Genomic DNA, 26696 nt, shown 5'->3' with positions numbered 1-26696 from the left:
AGGGTTCACTTCCCCCCATGTCAGCCGGGCAACAGTTGCTGTGTTATGTGGGGTCACAGGCACCGCGCGGTGTTGGGTGACGCGTCGCGGCAGGCGCCAGGAGGGCGAGTGCCGATTCCGGGAAGTCGGTATTGTGCGCACGGTGTTGGCAGTCCGCCGACGGTCACACGAGTCCACACAGACCAGCCTTGAGAGGGACCGCTGTACACGGTATTGTGGGTCTGGCTCCCGAGTACCTGACTAATTGGAGGCGCCGCCGAGGTTAAGAAGGGCTTAGCAACTTTGACCCCGTGCCGCATGTACTGAGCAGCGACCTATTCTTCTACGCATCCGGAACGCCATCGCCAGCCTTTTTTGTTGGGTGCGACTGCCTGTGTGGTGTCGAAGGCCAGCTTACAGTGCACGCTGTAGGGATGCGGTACACACGTGAAGAGTGCATTCGGACGACGGCGTCTTGGAAACACGCACTCGTAGAACTTTGTCTTGTAGACAATGTTTGAAGGACAAGGAGGGCCATCAGTCTCCCACGCGGACAAACTTTGAGTACGGCCGCACTACGTGGTATCGATGACCCTGCTTACGAGACAGTTGCGGCCTAGAGACGCCCTTGGGATTTGAGGCGGCCTAGCGATAACTCGTTCGGGCCTGGCGTGTTTTGCTGAGCCCGTCACTAACTACGGAGAAATGAGAGGGCAACGGAGTTTTAGGGAAGAAGGAAAAGAGCTTTGTTTTCCAATATGTTTATTTTTTAAGAGTAAGCCCATCCCTGTGGATTGTGGCTTAACAAACGGTTGACTCTGATTGGCAACTGAACCTGTGGGACGGGCCAACGGCCCTACCGGCTTTTTTTTCTTTGTATATTTGGGCTATAAAAATTGGGACGACATGCTGTCCCTCAGACTTGACTGCAATCAGGATTGCTGATAGATCAGTGAGCCTCCGTACTATGTACGTTAAAACGAGTCTGGGCTCTAACATTCATTGAGACAGTCGAAGAGTGAGACTTTGTTTCTCAATTGTTCAAGCTTGTAATGTATTTGTTTTACCTGCCTTGTATATAGAAAAGTTTACCTATAAATATTTCTTGTACATCTGATCTCATCGCTTCCTGCCTGCGTTTGATCAACAACTGCCGATCATCGTCCGAGAAGCTTCAAGTTCCAACGGTGAAGCGAGGACAGAGAACGAACGAAACTTTACTGATAGCCAGATCCCAGATACGCCAATCCCGTGTGAAGTCAGCAGAGGAGGAAATGCCTTGAAAAAATGTGCCACTTTCACTCGAAGAGCGAAGTAGTGACAACGAATTCAAGCCTTATCGTCGCCCTGGAACTTCTCGGACGGTGTTCCCTAACGATATGCGCGGGTGCGACGTGTGGGCGCGAAGCAGTATACGCACGGCAACTCCTACTGGTCAGAAGGGAAAAAACTCCATGGCAGCTATACCAGGCGTCTCACGACGCTGAGGTGATGAGGAGCGCCGCCAGTGGCCCTGGAGGTGTCGCGCCTGGATGGTGCACGAGACGATATACTGATGGCAAACAGCCGGCGCTAATGAGCATCCAGTGAAATATTCGGTAATGCTAAGCCTGACGTACACTGCCTGTTCCACTCAGATTAGCGCAGGCACCAAAGCAGCTTATAGCTAAAACGTTAGTGTTCCTATAACATGCTTGCACACAAGGCTCACACCAACAGCGAAAGGTAGAACGCTGTCCTGGCCTTTTCCAGCGATCACCTATTACCGCTGACTTGCGCCAGCTGATTACATGTTGCGCCTGCAAATTTCCTCGTTTCATCAACTCACCTAGTTTCCTGGCGTCCTCGACTGCGCTTTCCTTCCCTTCGCCCCCATTCTGTAATTCTAATGGTTCACCTGTTATGTGCCCTACGCATTACATGGCCTGCCCAGCTCCATTTCCTTTCTCTTAATGTCCACTACAATATCGGCTACCCCCCTTTGCTTGCTGATCTACACCACTCTCTGGTGTCCTAACGCTTCGCCTAACACTGTTTCGTTCCATCGCTCTTTGTGCGGTCCTTAAATTGTTCTCCAGCTTAACTGCTAACCTCCAAGTTTCTGCCGCCGTATGTTAGTACCGGTAGAATGCAATGATTGTACAATTTTCAACGACAACGCTGAGCTCCCGGTCTTGATTTGGTAATGCCTGCTGTATGCGCCCTAACCAACTTTTATTCTTCTGCAAATTACATTCTCATGATGAGGATCCCCTGCGAGTAAATGACCTAAACAGGCGTATTCCTGCGTACGTTCCAGAGGCTGACTGGCGATCATTAATTTTTGTTTCCTCACCAGGAACACTACCTTGAACACTACCTTTGCCTTTTGCACATTAATCATCAGCACTACTCTTAGATTTTCGCTGTGAAGCCCCTCAATCATTTGTTGCAATGTTGAAACCGAACGTTGCTGAGATATTCGCAGTTGATCCGCACTCCTAATCGTTCCCGTCGTTTTACTGCAATAGTTATTGTGCGAACATTCCAGGCGCGCCGTCACCATTGGTGTCGGCGTTGTTGTGCTGTCCTGATATCAACGACGCATGCGCGGCGCACGCATGGAATGTTACAAGGCCTCCAAAGACACCAAGCGCGTTCGGCTGCCAAAAGCGATGAAGCCAAGTGCACGCATCGTATATACCGCACCGCTCAGCCGGCTCTACCAAATCCAGGCCGGCAGTGTTGTGGATTCCAGTGCTGCGGCGTGAGCGCTGTGCGCACACGTGGTAGCGCTTGCGTTGAGCAGCCGTGTGTACATCCGACCGTGGCGAACGTCGAGCTAACTTCGTGTAATCCCCTGCTCGCACGCTGGCCAACGCCGGCAGCTTTCCTTCGTTCTCATCTCGTGCGTCGTCGAGGTGCGACACCTGCCGCGCCTTCCGCACGCTCCTCCTCGCAACAGCATTTCAGTGCGCAACGCTAAGCCTTGCTATCGCTTTCAGTGCTTTGTCTGCGGGAGGAATTGACATCTCGTACAGCCAAGCCCACTCCGCTACTCTGCAGAACCTCTCACGTTGCGCGCACCAGTGGCGCATGCGCCGTCGATGGCGAGACAGCACGACGACGACGGCGGCACCACTCAAACTCGCGGAACCTTCGCACCTCTACAACAGCCTACCGAAATTAACGGTTAGTTAAGAAACACTGGCTGGCAGATTTGTTTCGTTTTACAGTAAATAGGTTTTACTTCATTTCAATAAACCTCTGAGTGGTTAAGTATAATATAAAGGTTGGTTACAGCCCTAGACTCATAACAGTGAATTTAAACGTTGCAATACAAAAAGACCCTGCAAATAAATACACTTTAATGTAATGCAAGACGCTTACTTCGCGAAACAGAACAGGGGCCGAATTCACAAAGCTTTTCGTTCCTAAGTGCTGTTTTTCATGGGCTGATCGCCTTCACTAATAATATGTCTATACATCCCTATAAGCTGGCAGGAACGCTTTTAGCCTAAGAAAGTTTTGTGAATATGGGCCAAGATGTTTGGGTATAAAGATAAAACAAACAAGTACTAACGCAATTTTGATGTTACAATTCAATATCAGAGAAGCACGTCAACCGAATGAGATCAATATATAAAAGGGCAAAGTGAGAGCCTTTGTAATCGCTTCTGTGCATGTTATGGGGGTGATATGATGGGGAAGGCTGTTCCAGTTTGTGGCTGCATGAAAAAAATGAAATCACAAAAGTTGATGTACGGACACGTAGTCAGGCGACCTGTATGGAGTGGCCAACACGTCAAATATGCGTGGAGTTTAAGATAAGGTGAGTAGCGCCTAGAACAACAAAAGAAAGAATGCAGAAGCTCTATTGGAGTTGTCTAAGTATCCGTAAGCGTACCCCCGAAATTTCAGTTGGACCGTCCCAAATTTCAAGCGGGCCCACCCCCAAATTTAGGTTGGCTTTCCTCTAAATTTCAAGTTGGCTCATCCCCATATCTAAGTTGACCCGCCCCCCAAATTTCAGGTTGGCCCACATGATTGGGATTTGAGTTGACCCACCCCCAAAATTGAAGTTGGCCGCGCTCAAATTTAAGTTGGCCTTCCCACAAACTTTAAGTTCTCCCACCCCCGAATTTAAGTTGCTCCACATCCAAATTTCAGTCGGCCTACCCCCAAATTTCAGTCGGCCAATCCCCAAATTTCAAGTTGACCCACCTCCGAACATCAGTTGGCCCACCCCTACTACAACCTTCCCCATGCATTTTTCTAAGGAGCCCTATGTATTCCGACGGGTATTCTCTTTTTATTTGTATTTTTTGAATTGCACCTTGTCGCTTATAAACCAACGAATCATCTACCTTTACACCACTATAATGATTAAATGTCTTTGCAAATGACGCATTTTTGTTCAGATACAAGGGATTACCCGTTTTCCTTGTCGGCAGCAAAGGAAGTTTAAATTTCTTGGTCGGTGGTTACCGATGCAAAGCACACATGCTCTGGCGCTACGGAGTTGCAGGGAGCGCTGGCACAAAGAGAGGGGGGGGGGGAATTCACGCAGAAACTCCTCTGGTAGTTGTCTAAGTGCGCGTAAAGCATTGTACCACTTGCTCATTTCCCCGCAGCCCGGTGTTATTATCAGCGCTGTGAAACTTGATCCGGCCTGTGCAAGCGACAGCGCTGCGACGACACGAACTGCTGCGGGCGGCGCCGCAATTAAGGTGCATTGATAACGCAAGCGAAGTACTGCAGGTGGCGGCGCCAGGTGCGCTGATGAAGTTCCAATCATTATAAGCCGTTATGAGTCTTTAGCGCCATGTCGGTCTGCGTCGAACCATTATGAACCACGACCAAACGTAGTCCGCCAGCGGCTGCATGTGCCACGTCCGCGCGGACCGTATCTTGAAAGCGATCCGCAATGCCGACAGAGAGTTCCGACTGCTGATAGCTTGGCGCGCTGAAGAGAGATGCACTGAAGATGAAGCGCTGAAGAGAGATGAACTGAAGATGAAGCGCTGAAGAGAGATGCACGGGTCCGTATCTTGAAGGTGATCTGCGAAACGGGCCGAGTGTGGCATGGGCATAGAGCTCGGTGAGCGCTGTGTTCTCGCCGCTTCGTTCGCGTTGAAGCGACAGGCAGCACGAAGGGAAAATCGCTTGCTGCTGCGGGCTCTATATTGAAAGCGATCTTCTTACCTGACGGACGGACGGACGGACGATTTTCTCGTTGAGTCAGCGTAGAAACGCTTACGCGTTTAAAATAGGTCGTATTGCGATGTAATCAACGGGAAACTGGTAGGGTGCGGGCAGGAGAATAGCCGATCCCGGTTATGTGCCCTACGTATTACATGGCCTGCCCAGCTCCATTTTATTTTTCTGCCTGATGTCAACTGCATTATTTCTCAGTGATCCTTTAAGCGTTGCTGTTTCGAAAGGGCCGACTATTAACGTGGCCGCAGTATGCGTAGCGAGTGCGTTTACAATCCGTGGAGCAACACGTTGACAGCTCACCTTAATGACTTCCTGTGCGGCAATGCTGCCGATGACGGCTTGCATGGGACACAGGGAACCTGCTGACACGCAAGAGAGCGTAGTGAGAAGCTTCTCGTCCACCTTGTCCAATGGGTTGGCCTGCAAGGCATTCTTCTCCTTCGCAAGCTGGACTACCACCGCTGCGTCGTCCTGCACCATGGCAATCAGCGGCCTTCGTAAACCAAAGACTCTGCGCATCGGCTCATGTTCTTATTACTCGCGATATCAAGTTATACGTAATATTTTTGCAATACTTCGTGAATTCTGTTGTATGAGGCCATTTGCGCCGGACGTGTTTCTCCTTATCCAAAATTTTAGTTTCAATGGCAAATTATTCTCAGTGTTTCCATGCAGTGGTTCATTCGTATCAGCTTGCCTGAGGCTTCTAATGTGTCATACATCTAATCATGCAAAAAACTCAAGAACTAGAAAGGGAAAATTGCGTGGGGCCACAACATTCATAAGGGGACTGATCGCCACTGAAGCTGTGTAGGCTGCATAGATGGGATACATACATCATGAAATCCTACCCATCTGCCGTAACCGCTTCTGCAGCCGCGCCGGTACCCGCGACGCGCGGGACGTTATAACCACAGAAGTGCAGGCCATGTGCACAGGCGCCGTCGGCACACTATTTCCCCCTCTCCCCCTACCCATCTCCATTGTTGCAGCGCGTCACCACATTATTTCCTCCTCTCCCCTTCTCGTCCACATTGCTTCAGCGCCGTCGTCACACTTTCCTCTCTCCCCTACCCATCTCCGTTGCTGCAGCGATGTGCCCACAATCTTTCTCTCTCTCCCCCTACTCGTCCCCATTGCTGCAGCGCCGTCGCCACAATCTTCCCCCTCTCTCCTACCTGTCTCCATTGCTGCAGCACTGTCGGAACACTATTTCGCCCTCTCTCCCTACCAGTCTCAATTGCTGCAGCACCATTACCACACTCTTTTCCCCTCTCCCACACCCGTCCACTAAAGCCCCTTAAACGTCGTAAAGTAGCGGCTTGCTTTGAAGAATGCCGCTTCCGCCTCACGGGCTCTGGCCGAGGCCGACGACGCGTCGCTATTGGCCTAATAGCATCACGTGGGTCCTCGCGCCATGCTTCAGCGCCATTTTCACTCGAGAAGCTTCTACGGAGTGGCGAGAAGCGCATGTTGGCGCCGTTGCTACGCTCGAGCAGTGTAGACGGTGTCACGATCGAGGAGGGCGCGTGAAAGAGAGGAGAAAGAGGAGGAAGGAAGGTGGAGGAGGAGAATGTCGGTACTTTACGAAGTTTAACGGGCTTTACCGTCCGCATTGCTGAAGCGCCATCTCCACACTCTTTCCCCCTCTACCCCTACACGTCTTCATTGCTGCAGCGTATTGCCCAAAATCCTTCTCCCTCTCCCCTACCCGTCTCCGTCGCTGTAGCGCCGTTGCCACACTATTTCCCCCTCTCCACTACCCGTCTCCATTCTTGTAGTGCTGTGCCCACAATCTTTCTCCCTCTCCTCTACCCATCTCCATTGCTGCACCGCCGTCGCCACACTATTTCTCCCTCGCTCCTATCCGTCTGTATTGTTCCAGCGCCGTCGGCACACCTTCGCCCTCTCCACTACCCGCCTCTATTCCAGCAGCGCCGGCACCTCCGACGCGTGTGACGTTATGACTGCTGAAGCGCAGGCCACGTGCACAGGCACCGTCGCCACACTATTCCCCCTCTCCCTTAAATGGTCGGCTGCGCGTGTTCCTGTCCACGATACAGACGCAAGCCTACCCCTTATGAGAATGCATGCAGGGGACGCATACGGTGGCTAGAGATAAACTGCTTCGCTGTAAAAAGTGGGAAAAGGCAGAGGTGCACAGCAAAATATTGAAGGAAAAGCAGTCATTTGCAGAGTACCTGCTGGGTGGCGCCACAATACCGCGCCGCATTAGCGCCGCAACAAGCGCAGCCGCTTTGCTAAGACGTGTGGTATTTGCGCATTGCAGCTCAAGTTCGTCATACATTTGAAGTGTTGATTGATGAGGAAGAACCCGTAAGGCATCGGCACTTTATGAGCCGTGAAACTGCAATACCAATTCGCCACAGTCGCAGTTTTATGCAAATAGCCTTCAGATTTTACTTTATCCTCAAGCATGTCGCTAAACTGTCAGTCACCTAAAGGGGCACGAAAGGAAAATATTATGTCGAGCTAGATCGATAGGCTATTCATCTAGAAATATATCATCGTTTCCTGTGTCCCAACACGTGTATCACTTGGTTGCACAGAAAATTGCAGCTGAAGGTCCCGCTGTTCTTATATTTGAACCACTCGCGGCAATACGCACGAGCTGACGGTAGTATCCACGTGACCTATGCCGCTCTCTGAACCAGCCTGTGCTGATGCCGCATGAGAGGTACCATAGTCCAAAACAGGTGGCGCCACTCCGATTTCCAAATTTCGTTATTTTCTCGCCTAGAAAAGCTCTGTTCTCGCTACACTGACGAATTCGTTATTACAGAAGCCCGATGTTTCAATCCACCTTGAGTTGATATTTTCCTTTAGTGTTCCTACAAGAGGGAGTCCCGTATGTACTCCCTGCCATTCCACAAGTAATTTCCTTCGCACGGTCCACATACGCCGTGATAGCATAGAGCTCTGTACTTCGCTGTACGCTAGCCTCACCGGCATTCAATGCTTCCGTACCATGTTCCAAGGACGCGGGAGTCGTGAGTGCAACTTGTGAAAGGCGTGTAGAGCCTGGAACCCCAAATGCAGCTGTGCCGGATGATGTGCGTTTGCCGAGTTAGGAGCGACAAATTCTGGGTTCACCATAGATTCCTTCAAGGGTTTCTAAAGAAAAAAAAAAGGCATCAACGGAAACACTGGCATCCACAAGAGAGCGCCTCGAAGCTAAATAGGAAATGGATACGCACTTCTTAGCAAGAGGGCTTTTCAGCTGAACAAAGAAGAAACAACAACAAAAGCGGGCAGTTTGGCAACTCATTTTCAGGAAAGCTGATGGCGAGAACAATGCCCCAACTAGACTAACGAGACTAATGCACTAACGCCCTTGAATACCGGGCAGTGACTTGGCCAAGCAATCAACGAAACAACTCACCCTAATTAACCCCTGCACTTAATTATAACAATGTCCACACATTGCTCTCATCATTTCTCACATGCCATCCATTTTTCAGCGTGATATATGATTTTTGATTACTTGTAAAGATGCTTACATCTTCAGGCGTTGTACTTTCGGCATTGAAAGTTTCGGCGCTTAGCGTTTCTGGGCCGTTCACGTCGCAGTTGTAGAACGCAGCACCATGGGACGGTCACCCTACCAAGTAAGCTTGTCGGTACGTGGCCTCCGCGATCAGCTCCGTTAAAGGCGCGCCGCCGGAGCTGATCGCGGAGGCCACGGTCGGTACGCCAATAGATGGATGGGCGAGGTAGAGCTGATTAATTCTTCCTCGCCATGGAACACTGAATAATCAAATTAGCGCCGCTGAAACTGCCAGGCGAAGGAAGTTTACGTGAAAGGGGAACTTCCTCCACCACGTGTATTTGCGCACAACCGCAGTTAATTTAATAAAGACACACGTTAAGAACCCAATTTCCGCAAGTGATGTGTATCCATGCCGACCAAACTGTGTGTTTCACGTAACAAAAATTAAACTTCAAAATTAAAGTGATGCATTTTAAACAAATGAGACCAGCCTTGTGTTATCCGCATGGTCGTCTCGACTTGCCCAGGCTATTTTTCAAACTGCGATTAGTTATGGCTAATTACTCCCACTTAATTATTGAAAATTATAAATGTTTGTTAAGGTCGTAAGTCGTATTTCACAAGCTTTACGATGAATACAAAGAAAAAGAAAAAAATAATGCTGTTTTTATCACCTTATATCTTTTACGTGCTTCTTCTTTACCAGGCTCTGTAGGAACCCAGGAAGTATGAAAACAATTCAATGGAGATTTAGCAGTAAATCCAACAGGAATGCGTTAGCATCACACCGCGCTTGTTTGAGGTCCCGGATCAATGATTTAATTCGCGTTCTCCACGTTTCAAAGTGTTTTTCAGGAGCCCATCGACGCACGTCCTGCCCCTTCGGGGAACTGACGGGAAACCGGAGCAGACCCCCATCAGACAACGTGACTGGCTTCCCACACTACCCACACATGCACTTTTCTCCTCTTTAATGCTAACGCATCAAAAATGGTTACAACATGACGTCACTGCGTGCTGGCGCAATCTGGATATGGAGTGCTCTCAATCATGTTTCAACAGAACGAAGCCCGCATGCCTGTCGTGAGCAAACGATTATGCCTGCATCCATGTTTTTTTTTTCTATTTATTTACCCTAGTGTCCAAACAGCCTCTGCGAAAGAAACGGGCCCATTACGAAGACGCCCACTAGCTCTAACATAAGTTAGGCAAGTAACCTTTCTAATGCGTGAATAAATGTCGCTTGTGTATTTGGTTGCGTCATTTCTGTACCGTAGTGCCCATACACCTTTTTCAGTACGGACAAGATACTTCACGCGACCCAGAGAGGCAGCGTCCCTGTTACAGCCTACCCATTTTCTTTTCCTTCATTTTCATATTTGGCAGGTTTTCTTGGGATAATACTTGGAAAACAGAGCGAAAAGATTGGTGGGGAATAGACAACACAGGGTGCAGTGCCCTGAAAAGAAGAGCCCCGTAAACGATGTACGACGTAATAGAGACAGCTTTACTAGATGCTTTCAGCGCGCTCTACAACTTTTCGGAAATTAGTTATGCTTTAAAACACACATTTATTTTTCGCAAATGAAGCGCAAGTACTTAACTAATCACACTTGGACGAATAGTCTGAGTAACATAATTAAGACGAATAAGAACTATATATGCCGCTGGTCTCGTTTTTCTAAAATGCACCACTTTTTTGTTTGCAGCAGGCTTCTAGTCACGCGAAGCATGCCGCGATACATACAGCGTCACGCTCTGATGGCTATACGACGTGCCGATTGAAATAGCCGCTTACAAACTTGATATCCTTCGGCATCTTAACCTCGGTTGCAACGCCTCCGATGGCGTATTCTCCGAACTTCGTCGCAAGCTTCACGGAGAATGTGTGCGGACCTAAAGGAAAGAAGGACAAAAGCAGGAAAGGTAAAGGAGACAGCAATACGCGGTCTTTATTGCACAGTAATCGCTACAGTATAGGCGATAACGCGTGAGCCATACGAAGCTACCCCGATTCAATCATTACAATATTTTATACCCGCTGCAGTTACGTAGGCCGCTCCACATTTTCGGAAATGTCTGCAATGCTTTGTAGCACATCTTCTCCCGAAACGCTAAATGTAATCTGTCTTGCGTGCCTTTTATTTGTTTAACGCTGAACGCATGGTATTTTCACGGCACGAACAGCGTGCACGTATACGAGCATGACGTATACAACTTTCCTATACAGGAAGGTAGAGAGCTCACAGAGAGTTCAAGAAAGAGAAACAACGCAAGGTAGATGGCGATTATTATTATCTGGGGACAAAAGCCTCAGCAGGTGCAGATCTTTCTTAGAGTGCGTTCGCAATGACACCCAGTGACCTCTTGTACTTGTGTCCGAACAACAACGTTATCCGTACTATGCAAACACGGCAATTTTATCGCAGATTTGAGACACTTGCTGAACTTTGAAAACTTCCGTATCGTAGCACTTCCTGACGCACATACTATGGTTATTAAATGACACTATTTCCGGCATTCTGTTTTCCTGCGATGGTAAACTGGTTACTAGTTCAGTAACCTAAAGCTATCCAAAAGTTTGTGAGTGGTATAGTTTATCTAGGCCAAGTAGTCACAAAAGGCCCGTATTATTATTATTATTATTATTATTATTATTATTATTATTATTATTATTATTATTATTATTATTATTATTCAGGAGGATGAGAGGTTGGTATTTAATAACGTGAAAAGCGTGCATATGCTCTCCCCATTGCCCTTTTTTACATAGCGTTGTGACCCTTTTTTCTGTTATATTACTAACTAAAGGCAAAAAGAATGCAGATCTCTGTAATGATCAACGTATCTCTAACGCTACGCTGAGTTTGATACCTCAAATTTCTGATTTAAGCACAGAAAACGTAACTTCATATTTAGGCCTGTAGTGGCGTTTTGATAAGCTGTAGCGAAGTTTGAATTGTGCGTAGTTTAAGAAACGAAGGGCTAATTATTTAGTTTACTAATTAGGTTCTTACTGAAATGATATGTCATTGTTTTTGTACAAGTGCACTCTCCTTAGCCAGAAATAACAGCTAACCGGTAGCTTCAATAATTCTTAAAATGAAAGCGTGTCTGAGCCTTACAGAAATATGGCAACTCATGCGACAATCATTCACCAATATTGTAAAGAATCATAACGGTGATATCCTGAAAGTGAAAAAAAATGGCACAGAATTGTAGAGGAAAGGTAGCTTCACTCACATAAAACTTTTACCTCCGTGGGCGGACAGTTATTGATCTCGGGCGTGCCCCTGACCTCTGAAAACTTGACGTAGTCGCCGTCTTCGAAACCATGCCGTACTTTGTCCAAGGTTTTGACCTCTCCTTTCTTGTCGTACGTAGACAGGCGAATCAAAAAGAAGGCGTTACGATGAGCTCATGAGAAGCATACAAAGGCTTAAGCTCAAGGCTTTCTATGACATCATTTAGCTCCGTTGTTCTATTGATAGCAATTAATAACTATGGAATACACGGGTATGACAGTTACCGGCAGTGTAACAACTCGTGTAACTGTTACGACGACGCGACGTCAAAGGGACGCCAAAGAGTAAAACAAGGTTGGTTCAGTCTTGTGAAGTGTTTCTTCGAAGGCTATAGATTTGCTGCATTTGGCAAGAAAATGTTTGTCGCTAGCGGAAAAAATTAAGAGCGGCATTTGCCTCTTCGAATTTCGCTCATGAAAAGCAGCCCTTGTACTTCAGTCACGGATTTCAAAGTTGTTCGCCTGCTTGAGACATTTTTCTACAAAAACGTTACCAAAGCGCGACAGGCAGAGTCGTTTGTTTCTTCAGAGTGCAATGGGATCATTGTTCTGTCGATACTATTAACTAGCTCCAGCCGATGTTGTCGACTCCTGATGGCATCCCGGCACGCTAGCGCGGTATCTTCAAGCCCGTCTATCCTTTTCGCGTCTTTTATACGGCTTACTGACGGCTTAACAATGAAACTTTTTTTTTGCGCTTCGTAAGCTCAGTTTACCAATACAGGGACGTCGTAACGTAAAACTATTCCAAACTTTTCTCTTTGAATTCTGCAGTCATCCCTACACGATTGGTCAAAAAATTTTCGAGCAAGAGCCACGCTGGAACACATACTATGGGAATGCCACAGACTAATACAGTGCGATGCGAGCGAAGCCTCCATCGACAGCCTCAGCGCGCGATGGCAGGCCGCGCTGCTCAGCTCGAACCTGGAAGACCAACTCTGGGCAGTACAGCTGGCCAAGGAAGCCGCGATCTTCCAGACCGCCGAGAGGCAAGTACTCCTGACCGTAACCCCGGCGGGGGCCCCAGCCCACCAACTCGCCGGACTGCGATAGTTCTGATTCAAAATAAAGTCTTGTCACTCACTCACTCACTCACTCACTCACTCACTCACTCACTCACTCACTCACTCACTCACTCACTCACTCACTCACTCACTCACTCACTCACTCACTCACTCACTCACTCACTCACTCACTCACTCACTCACTCACTCACTCACTCACTCACTCACTCACTCACTCACTCACTCACTCACTCACTCACTCACTCACTCACTCACTCACTCACTCACTCACTCACTCACTCACTCACTCACTCACTCACTCACTCACTCACTCACTCACTCACTCACTCACCTTCCCTGCGCCTGTCTGTCACGCGAAGTCACGAAAACCGCGAAAGCGCCTCATCTGATATGATATGTGAATACTGATTATTCATGATTAGACCGAACGAAAGAAAAACAATAATTACTGATTCGGCGCCCTTTCTTGCCATTAGCGAAAAAGACGTCGTTTGTCCAATTGCTGCTGCTGAAACGTTTTCGGGCTGCACCCCTTCGCCTTTCTGTCGCGCGACGTCACAAAATCACAAGAGCTCACCGCGTCAAAGTGAAGTGTACGCGTTAAAGGCGCAATAATATGCCGAACAAAATTAAATTTTCGGACCGCCCCGTTTGGAAAGGAATAGAAGACGGCTGTCCGCCGATCGCTGCAGTGGCACTGTCAACTCGGAGCTGCAGGGGAACATGGATTTATTTGAGTATAATAAAAAATTTGCGTGGCACTATAACGTTATCGATACCTTTCGGAACGTGTACGACATCGCTCTGCCAACTTTTTTTTTGCTGAGCATCCGTTCTAGCGGTATTTGTTAAACTTCCGTTGCACGCCGCCGCGATTTTCGACCAGCCACCGCAAGCTAAGTAAGGGAAGCGGACCAATTGCAGACGCCGGCACCACCCTCATCATCTGGTTATCTACTTTCACTGCGCTGATTCGGCCCCATTGAAATTCTCTCCACTTAAGCGTGCTCCCAGCCTCTTCTCAGCAAATCAGATAAGAAAATACTGCTCAACGTAGGAAATGCTATTCGCTTTGAAAGCAAAAAAGAGTGACAGCCTACAAACGAGAAGCGCGTTTGATTGGGCTACTATGCAGCAACAACTCACAGCTATACAACAGACAGCGGCACAACAACAACAGTTCGCCGTTCAACAACAACACTAACACTCAGTTGGCGGAACGCATCATGAGACTAGAGCGACTAGAGGAACGCATACTAGCACTGGAAGCTCGTCAAATCCGGCGCCTCAAGAAAACAGCTCATCAGACCCTACCAGATTTGCCAGATTCTCTGGGCTCCCCAGAACCCCATCTTGTGCAAGCATCACCACCCCTTAATAACCAAGATGGCTCCTCCTAACATATATGCAGTAAGCGCGGGGGCTCCCCAGGCGAAACCACGGTGTGACAGTGGAATTGCCGGGGCTACAAGAACAAGAATGGATCAGTGATACAATACAACGCTACATCAACAAGGCCACCTGAAATCATCGCACTGCAAGAAACGAACACACACGTTCGCCTACCCGGATACGACACGTATGCCAACGATACAAGTGACAGCATTCACACCCTGGTCAGTAAGAAGCTAGTGGCCGTTCAACACGATCTCCAACAATCCGAACCACTTGTCATTCTGCTCGAAATTATCCCACAAGCAACAAAGAAGGGTCCCATGTTTGTTCTAAACGTCTGTTCTCGGCCGAAAAGCACGCCATCGATCCTCAAACAGGTTTTGGAGCAAGCCACGCACGCAGCAGGCAACCATCCGCTTCTAATAGTGTGCGACTTTAATGCAGCCCAACCCCTCTGGGGTTATACGTACACCATGTAACACCAGGGGAAACTTGCTTCACAAAGTTATTGAGGACATGGAACTCACACTCGTGAACGATCCAAGGAATAGTACGAGGCTCGGCACAAGTGTTCAAAGAGACACGAACCCCGACTTAACCCTCACCAGAAGTATCCCCCAAGTTTGCTGGACCAATCTGGAGGAGTACCTAGGCAGCGACCACGCGCTGCTAGCCACCACTCTCCATGGGCTCGGATACAAAGCCAGGATAGGCATTGCTCGCCCCACTGATTGGACCAAGCTGCGGGAGATAAGAAAAGAAAGAGCTACGAACGAACAGAGCCAATAGCTTCAGTAAATTAAGGACTGGATAACTCAGCTTCACCAGGATGTGAAGGCGCACACCAAAATGCTTGAAACATCCACCACCACTCCGAGCATCGACGCTCGCTTGCTCCGCATGTGGGAAGCCCGGCGTAGCCTGCTGAAGCGTTGGAAAAGGCAAAGATTAAATCGCAAGCTCAAAAGGCGAATCGCACTACTCACACAAGAGGCTGCGGAATACGCAACCACGCTATGCCGAGAAAATTGCCTATCCCTCTAGGACAGCTTGAGAGGAAGACTGAGTACTTCCAAGACGTGGAAATTATTGAGGTATTTAATCAACCCGGCCAGCAGCAAAACGTAATCCCACCACAATATGGCCCGAGTAATTCACCAATTTCCAGGAAACGAGGCGGACCTCCTTTTGACTCTCAAAGCTCAGTACTTCCCCACACAGCCATCGGAGCCTCTGCCACCCTACACCGGCACCCCTAACGAGCTCCTAGATGAGGACATTCATATTCATGAAGTAACAGCGGCGATAATGGGCTTGAGACGCCACACAGCCCCGGAAATGGACTAAATTACCAATAAGGCACTTGTAAATGTTGGCAGCCCCTCGCTACCAGAGCTTACTGCTCATCTTAAGGAAGTATGGAGGGAAGGAAACCTTTTGGAGGACTGGAAGATGGCCAAGGTTCGTCTCATACCGAAGCCAGGCAAGCCACCAGCCATTGAGAACCTACGACCGATCTCCCTCACTTCGTGTGTAGGAAAGCTCCTAGAGTACATCGTTCTCAACCGGCTACAACCATTCCTGGAGTACTCGGGGAAACTTCCAACAACGATGATAGGATTCCGTCCGCACCTCTCAACTCCAGACATCCCACTTCAGCTGAAAGAGGATTGTACCAGTGACACGCAACTCCCCCACGGCTATCCTCGCCTTAGATCTTAAAGGGGCGTTCGACAACGTCAAGCACACAGCAATCTTACAGAGGCTAAACACGCTGGGCTGTGGGGCCAGGACGTACTCCTATATCAGAGATTTCCTCTCAGATAGAAAAGCCATCCTAAAGGTCGGGGACCAAGCCACAAACCCCTTCCTACTGGGCGGGCGTGGCACACCATTAGCCCCGAGAACGAACTACAGGGGCGCTGCGAGCGCCTATCGCGTGACGTCAGGGCAAGGACTCGCGCCTGTCGTCTGCTACAGTTCGGGCGTTGTCCGGGCACTTTCTGCGGTGTTTTCGTTTGTTCGCCCTCATGCTCTCTGCTTGTATACTTAAGGTTGTCGTCTCAAATATATTTGTACGACGTCTTCCTTTGCGAACATTTACTCAAATAGCTAATTTCTTAAACAGCAACGCGGCTCTCAAAGGCAATGCTACAGTGCCAGACGAAGGAGCGCAAACCAGCCCATTGCGGGCTTTTCGTGCGCGGATGGACAATCGCAAAAACATAGCATACAGGAATCCAGTTATGATACCATACCTGCCGCGGTGCAACAAGTATGTCACAAACGCTGGCTATATATGACTTCTGCAACAGTTACGTTGATTTTAAACCGCTAAAACAGGTTTGCTCACGACGAGTAGTTCGTGTAATAATATCGAATTTTTGCATTTCTTCACAGAAACGCTCGGCAGTACCACGGGGACTTAACTAATACTGGAGTTTAGATTCTAAAAGCACCACTTGCTTCTTTAACTGCTTGTCAACATTAGGCGGTTCTTCACATGTTTATTGAAGTTGTAGTGAACTGATAGGTTTCGCGAACATAGCGTGCCTCGCCATGCCGACAGTCGATTGCTACCGTTACGTGACCAGGAGTGTGCCATATTGTCGATAAAGGCTACTGAGGGCCAGTATGAAACATTTTATCACTTTCAATTGACTGGCTCTCGATCTTAACAACGAAACTTTTCTTTCAGGTGATTGCTACTATGGTGTTTGTGAATTAACTATGTAAATTTTCTACGTGACGCGCCGTCGTGTTAGCAGCCATGAGCAATTCCGTTTTTTGGAGGCATGTTTCAGAGGGGGATGAAATTAGCAGCAAACTTTTTCATAAGAAATGCGCGCCTATTTTTTAAGCAATAATGAATGGCCACATTTGAATAGAACAACACACCAGAGTAATAAGAATCATAATGACAGCTTCGCTGGGCAGTGCCTTTCTAACATCGGATAACATGCTGACGCCAATTACCAAGATTTTTCTTCCATGTAAAATGCAATGTCTCTCATAGCTAAATACTAAGGGAATGTTAAGTGTTTAGCGGGGCATCATACACAACTTCGCGTGTTCAATTTGCAGACATTCCTTTTACGCAAAATTTACGGATAGACACGGCTCATATGTGCATTGCAAAACCTAGTAGACCCCTTTAACGCTACTTAGCTTGCGATATCCAAGCCGCAATGTTTCTCGACTCACGCGCTTTTGAAGAAGAAACTGTGGTTAAGGCATGACAGCTGAAAGGAGCCGACATATCTTTCAATACGTACGGCTCGAGCCACCCATACCCCAAGCATACACGAAGGGAACGAGCGCGCGCGGCAGCCGAGCGAGCCGGAGCGAGCGGCGTACTGGCCGTGACGTCAATCGCGAGAGGGCGCCACACCAAGTTCTCGCCGCTAATAGGGCGCAGTGTTATCCCCTCTCCTTTTCAATATCGCCCTAATAGACCTTCCGCCGCTCCTCGATAACAAACCGGGGATCCGGCATGGAATATGTGCCGACGACATTACCATCTGATCATCCATAGGTTACATCGGGGAAATGGAGAGCCGCTTGCAGGAAATGTCAAACGTGGTGAGCGACTATGCTATAAGTCATTTGGCCTCAGCTGCACCCTCCAAATGTCGGAGCTACTCCTGGTCTCACCGCGAAAGAAGCACGCATCCGACTCGCCCACTATCAACATACAACTGGAGGGACACACCATCGCTCCGTCTCAGAGCGTAAAGATATTGGGAATGGTTTTCCAATCGGATCGCACCAATATAATATTAATTCAGAAGCTTAAGAATACAACAGCCCAAGTTACCCACATGATGATCGGGCGAATAACAACCAAGACAAGAGGCATGGGGGAGGCGGACACGCTTCGGCTTGTCCAAGCATTCGTCGTGTCTCGAATAACTTACGTTATTCCATACGCACTACTCCACGCAACGGAACTCAAGTAAATCAACACAATGATCAGAAAGGCATATAAGCGGGCGATGGGCCTGCCGATCAGTACGTCCACAGAACGCCTACTACGACTAGGTGTGCACAACACGGCCGAGGAGCTGATCGAGGCACATTTATCCAGTCAGCGAACAAGGCTGGCGGTTACGGAAGCGGGGAGGTCCATCGTCTTACGCCTGGGGCTCTCTGCCCCTCTCAGTCATCCGCCGCCTCAGACTGTGAGCTTACCCCATGCCATCCGGAGCAACATCACGTACGTTTTTTTCTACTTTGCAACATGCACCCAGTGCACCACGCAGAGCGAAGGGAGGCGCGCGCCATGGCCATACACAAGCGATACGGGACTTTACCGTCTACAGACTACACGGACGCGGGTTCTTACTCCAGACGCGCAGCCACAACAGTCACCGTAGTCGTCAACAAAGAACATCGGAGCAGCATTTCGCTCACACGACACAATCCCCTCCAAGCCGAGGAAGCGACCATAGCCCTTGCGCTCTCCCAAACAGAGTTTGAAGTCATAGTGACGGACTCCCAACAGGCGTGCCGCAACTTTGCTAGTGGCAGAATTCATACCACTACGCTCAAGATCATCAATCAAAAGCCGCCAACGAGATCAGTCATGATCATCTGGGCGCCAGCTCATCACGGCATTCCTGGCAATGAGGTCGTCAACCACGTGGCTCGAGATTTGACCCACCGAGCCGACGCCGATGAATCTGAACCCGAGCGCAAGCACCCTCTAGTCTCGTACCAAGACATCACAAAACACTACAAGCTAACCCGCAGAACATATGCACACCCACGCAAGTCACTACCTAGAGAGCAGGAGCGATTCCTCCGAGCTCTACAGGTTAATACATTCCCCCACCCAACCAGAAATCACCTGCTAGCCTCTACACAATTCTCTCCGCAATGCCGCTTCTGCGCAGAGCCCGGGTCCCCCAGGCACATAGCAGGGGGGTTGCAGAGCGGCACCATTAAATCCTCCGAACCCTTACCCCATGGGCCAACGACCTTTGCGAGAGAGCCTTGGCCAGCTCCGACCTCGAGGATCAGCAACGGCTGATTGCGAGGGCCCAGGACGCGGCCCGAGCTCAAGGCCTTCTGGAATGAGGACGCCTCTCCAAAGCTGCACTCACCCAATAAATGTTTATTCTCTCTCTCTCTCTTGATTGGGCTTTTCGAACAACGCTGCGGGTTGCCGCCCGATGCTTGCGTCGGTGGTTACGTAAATTTGACGTGAGTAGAGTGATATAAAAAGAGATTTGAATAGTTTTACGTTATAGGGCCCCAGATCAGCCTATCGTTACTCTCAAGCGTCTCTTGAAAGTAATGGGCGCAATTCAAGTGTTAGAACCATTGCTAAGCCTCATCCAAGACCCAGCTTTTCATGGGCTTCCATATAAAGAGCCAGATTTTAGCCCCTCAATCGTGAGGAGCATCGCGGGAAAACCGCGTCCGCTCCCGTTCAATCTCAAATTGCTGATCCTGCCATGTGCGATCCATATGACATTCACGTGGGCCCGCAATTATAGTGTTCCTTATATGCTTTTCAGGAACGTTTTAGCTACTGAGGTTTGATAAAGTGTTTATATTGAGCGCTCGGAGCCCCGTAATGCCATACGTCGGCGTTTAGCTTTAGATGTTTTCGATGCAAATGCTTCCCCGGGGCAACGGGACGGTTTTGGTGTCCAGTGCGGGCCTGCCTGGCAGCCATCTCGTTATTTTTCTTTTCCCTGTGTGTTAGACCGCAGCAACAACAACAAACGCGCAAGACGACATCGACGAGAGCAACAAAAAAATTTGGAGGTCGCTTAAGCTCCACCTTTAAGAGTGGGACGCGATAACATTCAAAGATCCCTGACTGCTTTTCACGATTCCCGGCAGCTGCAGCTCATGTAACCGTAATTTTTACCGCACGAAGGCGGGCCGGAGGGCTTTCTGGTCGAAACGCGGCCTCTTGCAGTGGCCGCGATGGATAGATGGGTGGATGGATGCTATGAGCGTCCCCTTTGGAACGGGGCGGTGGGTTGTGCCACCAAGCGCTTGCTATGATACTGCCTAATGTCCTATCTAGGTTAAAAAATAGAAAAAGAAAAGAAAAACCAACGACGAATTCGCATAACCAAATTTTCTGACTCCATATTGTGAACTTTGTTTTTGTGCGTCTCCGTTTTTTGTCGTTTCCCAATTTGTCGTTTACCAATCTTTAAATCGCATCTACTAATCTCTATTGTGGACATGTTTACTTTCCCCCTGCTCTCGCTGGACCCAAGGATTTCAAGGAGGCCATTGGTGCCGAAATCGACCACTGGGCAGACGTCTTCACATTCTAATAAAACATGCTCCATCGTTTCCCTAGATTTTCCGCAGCAAGCGGCGGCGATGGATGGATGGATGGATGTTATGAGCGTCCCCTTTGGAACGAGGCGGTGGGTTGCGCCACCAAGCCCTTGCTACTATACTGTCTAATATTCTACCTAGGTTAAACGATCAAAAAAGACACAAAAGAACACTATGAACTCCCACGCCCAAATTTTCTGATCCCCTATTGCGAACTCTGCTTTTGTACGTCTCCGTCTTTTGTCGTTTCCCTACTTTTCTTCCACCAATCTTCCAGCCGCCTTTTACTAATGTCTATTGCGGACATGTTTGCTTTACCACTGCTCCCTCTGAACCCAAGGGCTTCAAGGAGGCCAGTGGTGCCTAAATCGACCGCTGGGTATACGTCTTCACATTCTAATAAAACATGCTCCGTAGTTTCCCTAGCTTTACCACAGCAAGCACATGCTTCTTCTTCCTTCTTATATCTCGCTTTATAGGTGCGTGTTCTAAGGCATCCCGATCTCGCTTCGAAAAGTAATGAGCTTCCCTTTGAGTTTTAGTTTTCCATTGCCGCCACCCATGAGATTAATTCAGCTTCTCTGACTTTCCGCTTGACCTTTGTTGTTGTGTTGTCCACCCTACAAGCCGCATACTTGCTGGTAAGCTTCCTAGTTCCTAGCTTCCTAGTTCCTAGCGATGCAGCAGAGGCGAGCGCCATCTGGAAGTCTTTCAAGGAAGCGGGCGCGTTGCTCCGTGGACTCTGAGATATTTACGTGCCCGCGTGCGCAATTGGCGGACACCGTCTCCGGCCTGTCGATTGTAAAAACACTGGAAAAGAAGTTTGCATGAGTTTTCGGGTTACAGAATTATGTTTTCTCCTATATTCAAATTACAGTCCTAGAGCTATTATATCTTTAGGTAGTGTAGAAGTCGTAGTTTACGATATTTCTACGAATTTTAGCGAGAGAAATTCAATTTGTACACTGAATTGCTTGCGTCACATGGATGGCCTAGGTATGTGTGGTTCGAAAGTCCTTTTGTCCATGTGATTGAGAAATAAAACCTTGGATTCCTGTTTCTACTTCCATCCTTCATTATTTCTTGATTAGTGTACTTGGTATATCGTGATTAGCCGGCTTTGAAGAGGCCCGCCATAGAGAAAGAAATGCAAGAAGAGGCGACACTCGGTAAAAACTGGCAACAGAAAACTCGTCACGCCTTGTTTCGACTCCATCCGTTACTTGACGCGAGCATCGGGGAAAAAGGAATGTGAAATGAACTTACAGACATTTCATTTTTTTTTATTGTTTCCCACTAAAACTAAGAAAGTTTTGTCTGTAAATGAACGTATACTTTGACACTTAATTTTTCTTGCGTTGCCTAGCAAGAAGCTAGCGGTACGCCAGACGCGCATGCATCTTGTGACAGACATGCCACAGGAGCAAGCGAGGCGGGCTGCGCATGTGAAGCTCGCATTCTCGGCGACTCGTCTGTTTTGAGTGTGGCCCTATTTTTTTTCTTCTTTTTCTTTTCTTTCTTCTTTTTTTTTGGGGGGGGGGGGCTCTCGGCGTTCTCTTTTGTTTCGTCTGCATTTCGATACGGCGCCGCTGCACTACTGGACGACGGCTAGGTGAGGAATTTTGTTTGGCAGTGTATACGACGCACTTCAAGCACATTTAGGCTTACTGCACAAACTGAACCCATATAGTGACGCAGTTCTCGAAAAACAGCTCCGCCGTCCAGGCATAGTAATTTCAATTAACTACTCGTACTGGGAGACGCTTGCGACGCTTTCTATGAGCCCAAGCATTATTACAACTTATTTCGGTAGTTTTTGGGCACGCTCGCCGCACCTGGATTTGTGACGAAAAGCAAGCACCTCGGCCGTGTGACGCAGTTTCGCGTGTATATACCGAATCTTACCGGGACAAGTTTTGGCGCTTTCTCTGACCCCAGACAATATTGTAACTAATTTCGCTAGTTTTTGGGGTACTTTTCAAGCACACTGGCCGCGCTCGGCTGTGTGCCGCAGTTAGTTTCGCGTGTATTGAATCTTACTGGGAGAAGTTCGTGACGCATTCTCTAACCCAAAAATTATTCTAATTCATTTCGTAACTTTTGGGGATACTTTTGCGGCAAGCTCGCCGCGCCTGGGGTTGTGAAGCTGTTTGCAAAAAAGCGAGCCGGCCGTGGTGAGTTAGTTTTGCGTGTACTAAATTTTAGTGGGACAAGTTTGTGACGCCTTTTATGGCCCTGCAACAACATATACCTTATTTCGATACTCACGCTTGTCGAAAACCCGACGAGCAATCGCCGAGAGTGACAACACGGGAGTGTGTTGCTTGCGCCGGCAGGACGTACGCGTAAAAGATAACGCCAAGGAGCTCAAGAACTTGTCATTTCTGTCTTCTGAGCGACTGAAAACAGGCTTTGCACCCACGAATCTGTCTTGAGTGCGACTAGAAGGCATTCTATACGAGCGTGTAACATGGTCTGGCTAAGCCTGTGTTGTAGCCACCTTTGTGTACTTGGCGTCCCATCGCGTCGACTGAGGCCAAGTTGTTTTAGAAACGCGCAGTCACCCGTGTATTTGTGCTCTTATAGTGCAGGAAATAATGCCCGGGAGGGGAGGTGTGCTTGAAAATCGGATGTTTTCATCAGATTTTATGGCATTGTTTGGTAGGAGTCTATTTGCTACGAGATATTTGTAAAAGTGAATTTATCTGTAATGCCGCTCATTCACCACTTACGCACGTTTCGACTCTACACGCAATATTCCTGTTAGGTCAGTATACCAAAATGATACATGCTTGTAATTTAATTTTTTTCAGATGATGGCATCCGGTGGAGCTTCGTACGGCAACGACTGCTGCTTACCTGGTGTCACAACTTTGCATGAATGCACAAGATGCCCGGAACGAGCATTTATGTAAAGCAAAGTAAACATTTCATCATTTCACAAGACGTCTTGCGTTTTCTTTATGAAATTGCACGTGACACAGATTCGGTGGATGCTTGTAAAGATCGTTCGCAATCATTTTTACTAAATAAAACGATTCCGCGCCAACTCCGCGCCTGGTTCAGCAGTAAAAGCAAAAAAAAAAGGAAATGCTGCAGCGATCAGCGGAGCCGGCGTGGCGTGTACCAACTGGTGTTCAAAACGCGCGCGCCCGAAACCGAAACCGGACGATGTTAATACCATCCGCTTGGGGCGCTACAGTGAATTCGGCCGCGGGGCTCTGTGGGAGTGTCCGCTCTTGTTGAAATTTCGTTGTCTATGGGCCTACCTTGTGCCCCTTCCCCCTTTCTGCGCCCTATAAACGGACGTTAAAGAGAAACGCTGGTTCGATTTAGTCCTACAAAGCATTATCTCGGAATATTATTGCAGTTAATTTCAGCGTAAAAGTTGCACTGCTTTTAAGAACTGAAAATTAGGATCAAGCTTTCCACTTTTCTTTCTTTTCATTTTAACTTTCACGCCGACAACCCAGCGCCATTATGCCGATGTGACGCCATGCCTTTCAAAGCATTCCTTTCTTTTTTCGTATTTGGGCCTTTGTACAGCGCAGCAAATGTTCTGGAAACTAGTAAGTTTGACCTTTTGCTCCTTCAGAATACAATGTGGTCCTTCCTTTCCGATAAACAACAAAAATTACTAGGCCCAAACAGATACTCAAAATTTGTGGAGTCGTGGCGACTAGGCGAGCGAGTCACTCGGCAGCGTCGCCACCAACCTTTCGATTTGGCGTCTTTCCTAGCTTAGCAAGCCCCCCCCTCCTCCTCCCCTCACGGCAAGAGTGGCTCTTTTTGGCGTTGTAGAAGCGTAGTTTACTCTTACAGCTCTTGGCAGGGGAGCTTGGCAGGGGAGCATATGAGAGAACGCTTTCAATTCCCACACACCTCGCTGATGGATTGAACCATCACCGACAGCGGCTGCTCTCCGTTGGGGTCGTGCACCCGGAACGTTTCGCCGAAGTCGCAAAAGATTTGCCTGCGGAGAGAAGGACCAAGGTGGAAACACACACGCACACACAGTAGTTCGCGTCATTTCAGTGACGCAGATGGGAAGCGATAGCTCGCTACACGCGATGTCCAAAACATTGCTTCAGGCGCGTGCTGACAGCAAAAGCATAGCCTTCGAGATTCGTTTCTGTTGCCCGGTGGTAGAGGTCACTGAGTGCGCGGATTTGGAGGCCACGTATAGCGATCAGGTTGCAGTGTATACGCACCCTGCAAGGCCTCTGGTATCGGCGACGATGACAGGGATCTTGTTCTCGTGGGTGAAGGCCGCGATGGACTGCTGCGTTTCCAACGGGGTCTCTGTCAGCACCACCACCTATAGTGGGGAATCGAATGTGGGTTGTACTTGTGTACAGCCGTTCTCTCTTGCCTTGCTTGTGTGTTTACGCTTAATTTCTTATTTTATTTGGTGACGGTGTCCAACTACCGCAAAAGGCACCTGAGTTCGCGTATTTTAAAGCGAAGCTTTCTCCGAAAAAGCCCTGCAGGAAAGCCAACTTACGCATCCGCATAGAGCACTACAGTTTACAATCGCAGTTGTACCGACTCTCGACCAATATATATATATATATATATATATATATATATATATATATATATATATATATATATATATATATATATAAACGAGAAGAATGGGGGTTAACCGAGGGGCCCGATATTTATTAGTCATATAATGAGAAGCCAACAAACACTGACACCAAGTACAACATAGGGGAAATTGCATGTGCTTAATAAATGAAATAAAGTAATGATAAATTAATGGAAATTAAAGTGGATGAAAAAACAACTTGCCGCAGGTGGGAACCGAAACCTTCGCATGTCGCGTGCGATGCTCTACCAATTGAGCTACCGCGGCGGCGTTTCCCCATCCACTTTCTTGGGTATTTATGTGTACTAGTAGAACCCTGGGAGTGTTAGCCAGCGCCCCCACTCATAGACCTTGGCGGCGGACGTGGAACGTCTTTTTTGCCGCAGGCGTCACGAGAACGTGATCTTTTCGGGTGAAGGCAACTGGTCAATAAACCCACATATGCTACCTGAAGGCATCAATGTTGCCGGATTCGACATGCGAAGGTTGTGGGTTCGGTTCCCACCTGCGGCAAGTTGTTTTTTCATCCACTTTAATTTCCATTAATTTATCATTACTTTATTTCATTTATTAAGCACATGCAATTTCCCCTATGTTGTACTTGGTGTCAGTGTTTGTTGGCTTCTCATTATATGACTAATAAATATCGGGCCCCTCGGTTAACCCCCATTCTTCTCGTTTATTACTTAACGAGGGTCTCGAATCCGGCAACATTGATGCCTTCAGGTAGCATATGTGGGTTTATTGACCAGTTGCCTTCACCCGAAAAGATCACGTTCTCGTGACGCCTGCGGCAAAAAAGACGTTCCACGTCCGCCGCCAAGGTCTATGAGTGGGGGCGCTGGCTAACACTCCCAGGGTTCTACTAGTACACATAAATACCCAAGAAAGTGGATGGGGAAACGCCGCCGCGGTAGCTCAATTGGTAGAGCATCGCACGCGACATGCGAAGGTTGTGGGTTCGGTTCCCACCTGCGGCAAGTTGTTTTTTCATCCACTTTAATTTCCATTAATTTATCATTACTTTATTTCATTTATTAAGCACATGCAATTTCCCCTATGTTGTACTTGGTGTCAGTGTTTGTTGGCTTCTCATTATATGACTATATATATATATATATATATATATATATATATATATATATATATATATATATATATGTATACTATGCAAGTGCAGAGTCGTCCGTGAAAGTGTGAGTGTGTGCGTGTTAAAATAAAGGCTACGCAACTTAACTGTGTCTTTATTCAAGCTCAGCGTTCAAAAAATACAACCCTAAACAAGCAATAAAATCGGGCCTTCAGCATTTATTTTGTTCGTTGCGTAATCGTCAACTTTGGACTTTAACTTTGATTCAGTGTCCATTGGGGGAAAGC

The 26696-nt window shown here is 48.1% G+C and overlaps 1 protein-coding gene across 3 annotated transcripts in view; it reads right to left on the bottom strand.

Annotated features, from left to right (window-relative positions):
• Positions 1 to 26696, bottom strand: part of LOC135916878 (ubiquitin-like modifier-activating enzyme 1) — a 118530-nt gene that overhangs the window by 36775 nt on the left and 55059 nt on the right. The window contains exons 5-10 of one of the 3 annotated variants that reach the window (XM_065450307.1): positions 24937 to 25043; positions 24608 to 24698; positions 11933 to 12059; positions 10488 to 10585; positions 8167 to 8313; positions 5479 to 5649 (exon numbers count right to left, since the gene is read on the bottom strand). In XM_065450307.1, the coding sequence (XP_065306379.1) occupies positions 5479 to 5649; positions 8167 to 8313; positions 10488 to 10585; positions 11933 to 12059; positions 24608 to 24698; positions 24937 to 25043 (741 nt within the window). The remainder of the gene's footprint in view (positions 1 to 5478; positions 5650 to 8166; positions 8314 to 10487; positions 10586 to 11932; positions 12060 to 24607; positions 24699 to 24936; positions 25044 to 26696) is intronic. The other 2 variants (XM_065450308.1, XM_065450309.1) reach the window with 2 other exon arrangements.

The sequence above is a fragment of the Dermacentor albipictus genome, chromosome 3 (assembly GCF_038994185.2).
Source record: "Dermacentor albipictus isolate Rhodes 1998 colony chromosome 3, USDA_Dalb.pri_finalv2, whole genome shotgun sequence".
Lineage (NCBI taxonomy): Eukaryota > Metazoa > Arthropoda > Arachnida > Ixodida > Ixodidae > Dermacentor > Dermacentor albipictus.
This window is presented reverse-complemented; position numbering and strand designations above follow the sequence as displayed.